General features: G+C 30.2%; 1 protein-coding gene across 1 annotated transcript; it reads right to left on the reverse strand.

Annotated features, from left to right (window-relative positions):
* Positions 1 to 4,028: 4,028 nt before the first annotated feature.
* Positions 4,029 to 10,820, reverse strand: LOC129286651 (uncharacterized). The gene is given in 17 exon segments (XM_054922627.1): positions 4,029 to 4,101; positions 4,182 to 4,257; positions 4,452 to 4,580; positions 4,676 to 4,750; positions 4,847 to 4,921; positions 5,068 to 5,136; positions 5,260 to 5,395; positions 6,014 to 6,582; positions 7,220 to 7,298; positions 7,377 to 7,897; positions 8,021 to 8,085; positions 8,781 to 8,835; positions 8,838 to 8,861; positions 8,941 to 8,982; positions 9,073 to 9,161; positions 9,825 to 9,946; positions 10,601 to 10,820. Coding segments are annotated over 17 exon segments (2,370 nt in total). The 5' UTR covers positions 10,804 to 10,820; the 3' UTR covers positions 4,029 to 4,060.
* Positions 10,821 to 13,582: the final 2,762 nt, after the last annotated feature.

The raw sequence follows: 13,582 nt of genomic DNA on the forward strand, positions 1-13,582 counted from the left end.
ATATGCACCATGCAACAATGGCAAAACAATACAACCATCATACACAAATAGATCATATATGATAGAAATAGACCTCAAACAACTACCCAAGGACAAAAGTTTCAATTTATGGAGAAAATGGGTTGTAAAATGATAGAAAATATGGGTAATTGGCATTGTTATATGCACTAATTCTCATTATTTAATGTTCTCCAAACTCCTCCCAACTACCATCTTCATATCAATCTAATCTACATGGCAGAGTATTATTTTTCATATCATGCAGAGGATCATAAATTGGGAAATCTCTTGTTTATGGTTTTCTAGTTCTTGTTCAACCTAAAATAGGTTCATTCAAATTCCCAACCCGCTAGTAATTTCGATGGACCAAAAATCTATATTTAGCTAGTGAAAAATCCTTCTCTAAACACATAGAGATAAATTTATAGACAAATGTCATGATATCTCAAAAAGGAGTGTTACTAAATAATTAGAGACAAGTTTTTCAATCTATCTTTGAGTAGAGATAGATTTATTCTATCATTAAAAAAATTGTTGTATCTAATCTTAATGAAAAATCTATTGCAATAAAAATTAAATAAAATGATAGAGATGAAATATTGTAATCTTTAAATCCATCTCTACCAAATAATGCAAATTAAATTGTTGGACCCTACCACCACATCATCACTTTATAGGCATCTATTATCACATTACTGCCAACTCACACTTGCCAAATCACCTCGAGGCTCCATTGCTATTCAGTGCCATGTCACCAACTATTGGGCACTCATGTCATGTTATCGCCATGTCATAGTTTATTTTTACATGTGACATCTCCAAGCTCGAACCTATAACCTCATGCTCCTTGATGTTTTAGTATTTACATTTTTGTTAGTTGGACACAAATTGTTTAGTAGTATATAATAAATCACACACACACACACATACAAAATTTAACCCTATGCACACATGTAAATCAATATATTACTAAAAACACATATTATATGTTATTTTCAATTATTAATATGATAAATATTTAATTTAATACAACTTTTTGTATTTAAAAATATTTTATTATAAAATTATTTTTTATCAAATTTAATTTAATATGGAACAAATTTAAAATTTTAAATCTTATAAATATTTGATATATATTATATTAATAATTTATTCTATTTATAATGCATGAACTATTATTTGATATATATATATATATATGCTATGTTATGTTATATTATGTTATGTTATATACTAATAAAAAAATTATTATTTATATACTCCCAAAGTTATTTTTCTTTTCTCTCCTTCCCATGCTAAAACTAAACATTATTCACACATATATGCATATTATAGTTATGACAAAAAATAGTATCTATTCTAGCTGGAAGAGATGATAGTCTCCGATCTACCAAGACAGTTCGCATTTGGGATAGGATTCCCGATCATTTAGATTATGAACATGCTATTATGAATGCTGCAATGCCTTTGAGGGAAGGTTATTGCTAGTGTCTCTTATAAAAATAAGCTGCTTAACAGTTGAAACCAAGGACTATAAGGGAGAGATTAAGATATTTAATAAGGATTATACTGTTGGTAAGGATGAGATTATACCTATGATTGATTTTTCTGAACGCATTTGTGCACTCTTTATCTAGGCTATGGAAAAAAAAGCCGATAGTGATCAAAGCCACTAGGTAAATTCATCATATATGGTGATTTACTCTCAAAGCTTCATTGAGTATGGATGGTATAGCTATATGGGTCCTTTGAATTGGTAAATAGAAGAGGGTTATTTCCTGGCCACGTTTACAGCTCAGGAGGATTATATGAAAGTTCAAATGAAGGGGCCGTGGATGATCTTTGGCATCTATTTAACAATACAACTATGGTCTATCTCCTTTGATTCGGCAACAACAACTGTGTCCAACATGAGAGTCATTAGAAAATTGTTAGATTAGATTATTAATATGATGCTAAGGCTAGAGAAAGAGGAAGAATGATAGTTCTTATTGATTTAGGGCAACCTCTTATCCCTCAAATTAAAGTAGTGGATGGGAAGTTCTATAGGGTTGTTTTTTAGGGTCTTATGATTTGTTTTGGGTGTGAGAGATAGAGGCATACAAAGCACCAATGCAAAGAACTCGATGACAGATAAGTTGTGCATTGAGATATAAAGATGTAACAGAGCAGGGACAAATCTAGAATTCATCACATGGGGGGCATAATTGAAATTTTGTCTGAATAAGAGGGGTTATAACTGAAGTTTTATCTAAATGTGAGGAACTAACAATGATTTTTACATTAAAAAAAGTTAGAGTATAGGGGTCCACCCTTACTGGCCCCCTAAATTTGTAATTGCAATAGAGGCTCCTAAGGCAATGAAGGTTGAAAAAAAAACAGAACAATCAACCAATGCGAACCAACTAAAAACTATATAATCAAGCTCGACCTTAACTTTTTTTAGGCGAGTTTAAGGCTAGCTTGTCAAGCTTAGCCCAAATTACTAAATCTAAACTACTCCACATGCATCCAATAATCTGAGAAAGAAGAGGACAAATTCTAGTAAGAGCACTATGAATGAATTGAGTAAGCATGTGCAGCCGAATGATAAAGGTAAAGTCATAAAGAGGAGGCTAGTGGGCTAACTAGTAATGAGGTACCCCTCTAATTCTTTTTTTGATAAAAGGTACTCCTCTAATTCTATTAATAAGCAACTTTCATTATTTTCATCAAAACCAAAAACAAATCTCATATTTTATTAACTCTATCTAAAAATTTAATGAGTTTTTAATTTTATTCTTATTAAATATGCATGTTTTAAAAACAAAACACTCTTAACATATAAAAATCTTTCTAACATTTAATAGGAACAAAATGATAAAGATAAACATAGTAATTATTAATATGCATATAAATAGAACTAAAATAAATATTCTCTATATCCTTTAAATAAGACTAGAGAATATTAAACTTAAAAGCCTAAGGTGAAACGTGAAAAATAGGGAACTTGTTGTCTAAGAAAAAGAAGTTGGGCCTTAACAATGAAGTTGGCAGTTCGTATAGCCCAATTACAATCACCCCTAGCGGAATAGAAGAGGACATGACCCAAAAATGTGACGAAGCCATAGTAGCTCAGACCCTTAACAATGATTTAGACATCAAAATGAGACGATTTTTAACTCAGTGGCCTATAAAATTCATGAAGCATGAATTTCTTTAGATAATAACAAGCATACTATGGTGGAAATGTGCACTGAAAGACCTGTGCTTTTAGAAGCCAATAATCTGATCAGAAGCAAACTAATGAAGTATGAAGGGTATTCTTATGCTCTTAGACCTTTAAAGGAGAGTCTATTTAGCGAGCTGTCAAGTTTTCTTCTAGTGTATGAGGTTGAGAACAATCAAACTGTTTGTGGGGATATATACTATTAAAGGTGAAGATATTATTTTCATAGGTGACAATCAATGATGTCTCCATTCAATAGAAGTATAATTTATATGTCGTTATTTAGAAATTTCCCACAAGAATATCAGATCAAAGTATTGAGGATTGAGTGTCTCTAATGCTCAATTGTACTCATAACTGCATCCATTTCCAATATTAACAGCCTTTAGTAATTTAAAATGGACCTATAACATTAGGAAAATGATTGGCTCTAAGGTCTGGACACAGGGGATCCCAACCCCAAACAGCAGACTATCAATAGATTGCTCAATGATGAGAGTAGGATAACACATGCTAGCCAATTGACAATTAAGAACAAGTTCTTTATTATCTCTTCCCCAAGCTTTGAATAGTCGACTTTGAACTAACACAGACAAGGAAAATATAATTGTTTAATTAAAATAAAACACTGTAATAGATATTGACACAACGTGATTTTTAGTAGGTACTTTAAATGTTAAAGTGAAGAAATTTAACCAAGCCCAATGGCCTCATCCATTTTTTTTTTTGTTTTGCTATGTTTTCTACTCTAAAATCTAAATTCCAACAAGACCAAGCTAAATAATAAATGTCCAAACAATCATATGAAGTAACCTAATACCTTTCATTATTGAGTCTCAAATAGTGAGTGTCTTATAATAGCCCTCCAAGCATAGGCTCGAAATCACAATGTTCTGCTTAATAAAAAATTTGATGATATTAAACAAGGAAATTAACTAAAATACATTTACATAGTATCATTACAACTGTAAACCTCGTTCTCCATATAGCTTATTCCAATGCTTCAGCTCACGCAATATTTCTCCATCAGCATCAAAACTTGCAGGAACCTGAATCAAAATAGGTTATTAGGCTTTCATGTAGATGCTAAAGTAAAATAATCAATCCCCATATCATCCATGTAAATATCCATTTATAATAAATATTTTCCATAATGGTACAAGAGAAAGAACAAAAATTATAGGCTAAATCAAGAAAAACAAGTCATTTATGTAAATTGTAAAGTGTTTTAAGTTAACCCTACCTGGTTCTTAGCCAAAATCATGTCTTCCATGTTTATAGGCCTCAAGGTAATTTTTGGCTCCACTTTATCCTCGTTAGCAATTGAAGCAGCTTCTGAGCGTTGTTCTTCAATCTCTTTCTTATTCTTTCCCTAAATTAAATAAAATTTATGCTAGTCAACTAAAAGACAATGGTTATTAAGTCGAGAAGGCACATTGAGATGATGTCACAAGTCAAGGAAATTACATGATCTTCTTGATCCGTTTTGGTACTTGAAGTAGCTTTTGAGCTTTGTTCTCCAGCCTCTTTCTTATTCTTTTCCTAAATTAAGATAAAATTTATGCTAGTCAGCTAAAATATAATGGTTCTTAAATCGAGAAGGCACAGTGAGATGATGTCACAAGTCAAAGAAATTACAGGCTCTTCTTTATCCTCTTTGGTACTTGAAGCAGATTTTGAGCCTTGGCCTTCAGCCTCTTTTTTATTTTTTTCCTTAAATAAGTAAAAAGTTTATGCCAGTCAGCTAAAAGACAGTGATTAAATTGATAAGGAACATTCTAGCCAAAAAAAAAAAATTGAGAGGGAACATTAACATGATGGAACAAGTCAACTTTGTCACGTTTGATTAGTAACATTACCATATTCTTCAATCTCTCCTGCTTTATTAGCTCCCTAACAGGCCGATAAGCAGCAGTAGTGCACAAATTCTATTTTTAAAGAAATTTAGTGTCAAGAGATGGTGACCATAGGTTATAAGTCAAAAAATAGAATCACAATCTTTTACCCAAAAAAAAAAAGAATCACAATTTAAAAAGAAAGGGGGGAAAAACCTTGATATCACTTCCAGTATATCCCTCTGTCATGAGTGCGAGCTTTGTAAAGTCTAAATTTTCAATATTTTCCTTAGCTAGCAGAGTCTTCAAGATAATCTCCCTTGCCCCAACTGATGGAAGACCAACCATGATTCTGCTCAACATTGAAAGTTACAAAAGTATCAAGAAAAAAGTCATCACAATGTGTATTTAAAAATTAAATTATTTGACAATGTTAAGAGAAAAAAAAAATTTCCTAGAGATGCTTTAATTTAGAGAGGTTTGAATAGTTCCTACTCACTAATGCAGAATTGAAACCAAGACTTAATTATCTATGCAAGAAACAAATTGGATATACATAGATAAAAAAATTCATAGAAGTTTTACTTGAAGGGTGGGAAAACTATAGAAAGTAACTAAAGTAATATATGTCCACAAAGGGAGCCACTAGCATGCTGTGTGTAAAAAATACAAAAACTTCACCATTTTGAGACTTTAAGATTTTAAAATGTCTCTTATTTTATGAAGAAAAGCCAATGATCTTAAGGAAAAAAAAACTTGGAAAGTTGGGGTGTTACTAAGAGTATTGGAAAAAGGCACATTAGAGACCTTAGCCCTAAAAATTTAGCTTCAAGAAAACTCATCGTTTTGTTTTCTTAGAGTACTTAACTCCTAATAAAAGTCATGCATGAGTTTTGGACTTGATCTTAGGAACAAAAAATTAAAAAGAATCCAATTTGGATGATAACAACAACTATGAAGAGATTCATACCTTCTCTGAAACCGTCTTATAATTGCATCATCAAGGTCAAATGGCCTGTTAGTTGCAGCAAGAACTAGAATTCGCTCATCTTGTTTTGTTAATAAACCATCCCAATGTGTCATGAATTCATTCTTAATCCTCCTTGTAACCTCATGTTCTAGACATCTTGATCGTTGCCCAAGCAAGCTATCAACCTCATCAATGAAAATAATAGTTGGAGAAACCTTTAAAGCTAGTGAAAATAAAGCTCGGACATTCTTCTCAGCTTCTCCAAACCACATTGATGTTATTGTAGACATTGATACATTGATGAAACTTGCTCCTGCTTCATTTGCAATTGCCTTTGCAAGCATTGTTTTTCCAGTACCTGGAGGTCCAAACAACAATATACCTTGGCATGGCTTAAGAAGTCCACCTTTGAAGAGGTCTGGTCTTCTAAGGGGAAGCATGATAAGCTCTTGGAGTGATTCCTTAATTTCATCTAATGCACCAATATCTGAGAATGTAACTCCTATCTCTTTTGCAGGTATAAGCTCTGATCTTATGTTCTCTTCATACTCATTATCCGAACAAACATCCTGGCCAACACAAAATGAAGTTGAGGTAATACTCTCTTTCTAGTAAAAAATATATGCATTTTCTCCTAACCAATCTTGGCTCAAAATATATGAAATTTAGTATTTGTAAATTTTTCCCCTATTTCAACCCTTGTATTTATTAACCTAGACTCTCGTATTTGTAAATTTATGACTTCTCACTCATCATAAATTGAAACAAAGGGTATAAAAGAAAAAGAAGGTAATATATACTTTAATTTCATGAGAATAAGGATTTTATTGGTATGAGAATTATTATACAAGATGTTCATATTTTGGACCAGAAGGAATATAAGACAATGAAATAGCATGAGGAAGTCAAAGTATAAACATTAGTTAAACACTTTTTCTTGGCTTGTTGCATTCTGAACAAACAAAGCCCCATTGTATTTAGGGAAAATTTGGGAGGAAAGACCAAGCATTGAAGGTTGTTGAAGGTGCATTGCTGATCTACAGCCAATCTTCAAGAGTCATCAAATGCACATCCTTGAACATCTCTTGAAATTTGATTACAGATTTTAGAATCTTAAAAGAACCTTCAAAACTACTTTTACTCATTTGATCATTATCCACAATTTTTCCTTGTGTTGATTGATAATGAAAGTGAATGTAAACATACTTCCTTTCTATCAGCCTCTTGCTTTTTAGTACCCTTGACACTTCCACTTTTGCAGAATACATCCAAACCGTGGCATAAACTGTGAATTCCAAAGATCATCAGTGATAGAAAAATTTTCTGTAAACAAATATTGAAAACAATTGGACCAAATTCTTACCTTTCATAGGATATTACAAGCTTTCCGTTCACATATTCTGGATCCTTGGTATTCATCAAGTAGTGAGATATTGCAGATACAACGATCTCTTCAATATGTTTGCTTAGTATCTCAGTTTCCTTATAGCTGATTAAATTCAAGTCTTTACATTCAACATCATTTTTTGCCAATACTTTAGCAATGTGATTTTGGTTATCTTGAGACTGAATTGTTTTCTTGTTTTCCACTAGTTGAGTTTTCAAATTTTGAAGGTTATTCTTATCTTTTGGATATTTGATCCTAATCTTGTAAGGGAATAATGCAGCGAGCCTTTTATCATCTTCAGAAATGTAATGTTGTAAACACTCATATTGTATTCCATTGCCAACATCAATGACTTGGGAACCAAGTATCAAAATTGGCCCTGAAAGTTTCTTTATAGTTTCACGAAACAAATTATATAATTGTTCTGATTGGAGGAACATATGAACATTCTTGATGTACAATATGATGGAACTTTTTTCTGAGACAGAAACCAGGACCTACAAGAATTAATGATGTTAATCTTTCTTGTCATATACGGTTTACGGAAAGCCTTGCCAATTATTGTAATTCCCAAATAAAGAACAAATTAGAGTTGGATAAAGAAGCCAAGATGACATCACCTTATAAAGCAACTTGATGAAGAGATTTTCATCAATGCACATGTTGCTTTTGTTCTCAAAGGGAGCTGACAATGGAAATTCAAGGCAATGAGCAAATCACAAATTTGAATTTTATGCATATTCAAATTCAAATACTACATGACTACTAAATGCTCTATCAATCATACATAGTTCAGGAAAAATTAATTTTCAGATGTTTTTCTCAATTTTGAGTTAGGTCTTTATAATTCATTTTGTTTTAATTCAATTCTTATAGTTTAATTTGTTAGATTTGTTAATCCCTACAAGTTAAAATCTTTGAATTTTTCCTTTTAAAAAATGGAATTAAAAGCTTATATTTTTATTGAAAAATTATATAACTTTAGAACTAATTAAGTAATTTTTTTTGTCTCAAAATTTATAAAATATAATTATGTTAAATTTTCTAAATAATTTTTGACATATAAAATTTTCATAAAAAATTTAATAAAAATGTTAACGTTATATTAAATCATTTTTTTGGCCAAATGTATTAAATCAAAATTTCTATAAAATTTAAAAGTATTTCTATTTTGAATAATTCACTCGTAATTTTAACATTCAGGACTAACATATCTAATAATTCAAATTATAAAGATTTGACTAAAACAAAATAGAATACACGAAATAAATTTAAAATTGAGAAAAATCATAAAGACCTGAATTAATTATAGTTAAATAAGTCTTATTAAAAATGTTGAAATTGCATTCATTCAATATATGTAAAATGGAATTCAATTACCTTCTGTTTTGCTAGTTAAAAAGAAACCAAACAAACTGTGCAATCTCTGGAAGCCACATCAGACAAGGACCTTTTAAAAGACTGTAAATAAAGCAAACCAGTTAAGGAAAATCACCAAAGAAACAAACAAATACATGGGAAATGCGAGCAGAAAACTTACTGGTTCTTTTCTTTTTCTTGCACATCCATATTTTCTCTTTATCTATAAATATAATGAAATATAGGTCAGGCACAAATATTTGCTTATTTAGCTTTAAACAAATGAAATTGAAATGTGAAAGTAATTTATCACCTTCAAGGTGAAGTCAAAAATATCTAGCAGCAGCAACTTTGATTGGAAGTGATGGGCTAAAGCCTTGGCAATTGTTTGCATGTAAAGTTCTTCAACATTTGTGAAGAAAGTTAATTTGAGTCTAACATGCATGAAAACCCCAAACAACCTAGTCCTTATTAATTACAAGACATCTATACGCTATAAACATCTCATCAAAACAAGGAAAGATGGTTAAATAATGAGTTAAGGTGAAAAAGTACCTTGTAATTTTTTTTTCTCCATAAACTTCAGGTATCCTTAAATAAAAAATAATATGTGGGTGCCATTGACTTTATAAAAGGGGCCAACCTTCTTCAATCCATTAAAATAATGATAGAACTTACCGGATTGGCGAAGGATAGCTCCCTTTATAAATTTAATATGTACTCATCCATCATTGTTAATTTAAGGATGTCATAAGTTCTTGGAGGAAATATTTTTGAGTATTTTTACATCTTAACCCTTATATCATTAACTTTGTTTGAAAATGAAAATATTTGCCACTTTGCCCATTTTTGAAACCATGCATTGTTATCATAAATTAGTAAGGTAGAGGAATGGGAAACTGAGTATGAAGGAAAAACAATAGAGGAACACTTCATTGTGGGAGCCAAAGACAAATTAAATTAGACATTAAATAACAAACATATTGACTTATAATAAGGACTATATATATATATATTTTTTTTTCTTTTTAGAAGGTACCTTATGATAAGAACCAAATAAAATACCTTCAGGTCCAGAAAGTATAATTTCCCTACTTGCTGGTGGAAGGTTTTGGATGTGTCTAGAGAAATGAAGTTGTTTTAGATGAACAAATGCAGCATTCATCAATAACTCCCGCGTTGTTTTACTGTCAAAATAGTGGAATAAGAATTATGTTATCAAGTTGCTCTTTTTGGCTCATGTTATAAGTGTGATGATATATAATAACTCCTATTTACATATGATTTGAAAGCAGATCAAGAATCTAGCCATTAATCTAGTCAACTGTATCAAATTCCTCTAGAGGAGAAAACAACACCATATCCATGTTAGTATTAGTATAAATAGAATTAACAACTACAATATCTGTGATAAAACAATGAGGTTAAAGTACAAAAATATCCATAATTTTTTTTAATGAGCTTTTGGTATCTTTAAATAAACAACTATGTATGGGTATCAATTAATTTTATAAAAGAGATTGACATTTTTCAATTTGTTAAAATAGCTTAACATTGACTGTTTAGTGATAATAAGGATCAAACTTAACAAATTGAAGAAGGTTAGTCTCTTTTATAAAGTTAACAAGTTCTCATATATCATTGTTGATTTAAGAATACTAGAAAGTTTTAAAGAAATTTTTTTGACAGTTCTGTACATTACCCAAAGCCATATTATATATTTGAAAATAATAAATACCATTGCTTTCAAAAAAATCTCCATGGGGCATGTACTTTTATCATAACATTATTTCACATATATCATGAATTGAAAAGTGACAAATTAATAAAATTAATATCACCTTAAGTAATAAGGAAAGTCTTGAAAAGTTTCCTTGCATTCCTGGCCGTCAATCACATTTCTGAGAAGCTCTTGCTCAACCTGCTCGTTCCAAAGCTCTTCACTTGAGCTAACATTCCATTCAAGCCTTGAACTTAATCCAAGCCCTGCTCCTACACCAAGCCCTATGCTCAATGCTGACAGCAAAACTTGGCTGTGCTCCATATTTTCCCTGCTCCTCTTAAAACTGTTTTTGGAGAAGAAAAACAAACTTGGCTAGAAATGAATTTGGGTTCCCATATATATAAAGACAGACACGCGCCTTTATGTTAGTTGTCTGAAATGAATTTGAAAATAGAAGCATCTTTTCTTTTGTTTTCTTCTTGTGCAAGTTTCATTATAATTCCTACATGTGTTGGAAAAATTAATGGAGAATTGCTGTTTTCCCCGGGGTGGGGGGATCATTCCATATTCAACGGCTCACTCAAATATTCGTGATTGTTGATTTATTTATTTATTTATTCCATTGCTCGGTATCCTAAAATTGAGTAATACCACATCTCGCCTAGACTAATATGAACTTCGGCTGTATGCAATGGCAGAGCTAGAATCCAGAGTCAAGGAGTTGTGTGACAAGTCAATTTAAAAATTAAAAATTAAAAAATATTATAATATTTTAAAAAATAATTACATTAGACAAAAAAATATAATAACATAAATAAAATTATGCATATTTTATTTGGAAAAAAAATATACTAAGAATTTATTTGGGCAAAAAGATGTGTTCAAAAAGTTGATATAGAGTTTAATTGAATAAAAAGGAAAAAGGAAAGAAAACTATTGCCTAAGAGGATGACTTTAATTTGTTGTACTTAAATTTTATTACAAAACAAACAGCTCTTGATCCATTTTTTTAATAATATATCTAATAGGTATAATTTTTTTATTTAAATTCATGGAATATAAGTTAAAATATCATTTATTTAAAAAAATTTTGAATCCGAATATTTTTTATTAAGCCTAAAAGGTTCAAAATTTTAAAACCAAGAGTGTAAGATTGTAATTTTATATGCTATTTATGTAATTTTCTCCATGTGAGGGGTGTATTTGCCTCCCATCACATGTATGTAGCTCCGCCATTAGCTGTGTGAGACTGTTATTACCAACTATTAGTTCAAGGGTATCTTGAGAAGGCTTTTGACATATTTGTTTAACTTAATTATAAATTTTGAAATTTGAACTCAAAACTATAAGATCAACCGAACTTCTTCAGCCTGTTTGAATAAAACACCACTGAAGTTTATCTATTTATTTATTTTTTTAACACGACTTGAAAGGGAAAAAAAAAATACATCGCGTACAGCTATAATGGAATTAAAGCTGGTGCTTGTGGAACTTAAAACAACAAATTTACAGAAGGTGACAAACAATACGCTATTTTAATCAAGAACGTCCATTCTCCGCCAATTGCAATGATAGTGACCGGACTATTTATTAACCTCCTGAGATAGATTATTCTTTTTCTTTTTCGTTTTTTAGTTTATAGAAAATTAAACTTTTTTTGGGTGGGGCCTTAGCCGAAAAGAAGAAGATAAAAATTAAACGGACTTGGAAAATTAAACATTTAGTGATTTAGTCCTAATATAGTTTCGCAACACATTGAATTATCGATTTTGCTAAGGGTTTATTTAATTATTTAACTTTGTATATTTATATTGAAATTGTGATGTCCTCTATTTTTTTCGTAAATATTCATGTAATTCAATTGAAAATAATATTTTTTATTTAAATTTTCATACTAAAGAATCAAAGTTTTAAAAACTATTACAATATTTTTTTAACCTCTGAATTTTAACTACTTCGTCTCATTTTTTTAAGATTTTATATTTTTAAATAATAATAAGAATCAAGAATTGAAAAAATAAAATTTTTTTAAGGAACATAAAAATAAGATACTAGTTTTTATGTCTTTTGATATCACCACTCATACTTTGGAGAATTATGGTTTGATGCCTTCAATTAAAAAAAAACTTTGAGAATCATAAAAATAAGTTAATTTCTATATATTTATAAAAAAATTTAACTTAATTTTGAATATAATAAAGATATTTCTTAAAAAGTTTTACCAAAACTTAATTGGAATCGAGGCATGTCACTCACAACATAAAAGGGATAACAGAATGAATAAACCACTTGTAATTGTTTTCAAAGTTGAGGCATAAAAGAAAAAGAAGAATATATCATTTAAACAAAGATAAGTTTGGCACTATATATGGTGAAAGCTAGAAGATGGAGCTGAGAGATCAATTCCTTCTTTTCCTATTCACCATTCCTTTAATTTCTTAATTCCTTTCTTTGCTCCCTACTTTAAAAAAAGAAAAAAATGTTCCTACTTATTATCATAGCATTGAGTGGAGAATAACTACGTGGATACATTAACTGCCTCTAAATACGTTTTTTTTCATAAAAAAAAAAGTCAAGAATGACGTCATCATCTATATTCTTGAGTCGTAAGCATTAGATAGGAAAATTTGTCTTAAAACACATGCATAGCCTTTACATAATATTCTATTTTGTATAACTACTTTCCACCTATCCTTAACAAAAGATGTCTTTTAATTTCTTGTAAAATAATGGGAATAGAGAAATTGAGGTGATAGAGTAATAGAAACAATATAATAGAAACAATTTCTTATCTTATAGAATATCTAATTACAAATGGTATGCCTTATAGGCATATATAGCCTTACATATCAATAACAAATGGTGGATAATAAGGACCGTGAACGTGAGTGGAAAATAAATGTCATGAATCGTATAATAGTGAGATTTATTTGAAAAAAGATGAAGGGCTTGAGGGTAGATAATGGCCAACTATAAACTTTTAATATTCAAAACACTCTTTCTTAGATATCTATTATTTACATGCCTCGTTAAAAAATTTCAACTAGCAAAGTATAGGTTCTGAACTGTTCCTGCAAATTATTCAGGATTTTAAAAAAGC

This window comes from Prosopis cineraria, unplaced genomic scaffold (genome assembly GCF_029017545.1).
Source record: "Prosopis cineraria cultivar Desert tree isolate PC_DT_omini unplaced genomic scaffold, ASM2901754v1 PC11, whole genome shotgun sequence".
Lineage (NCBI taxonomy): Eukaryota > Viridiplantae > Streptophyta > Magnoliopsida > Fabales > Fabaceae > Prosopis > Prosopis cineraria.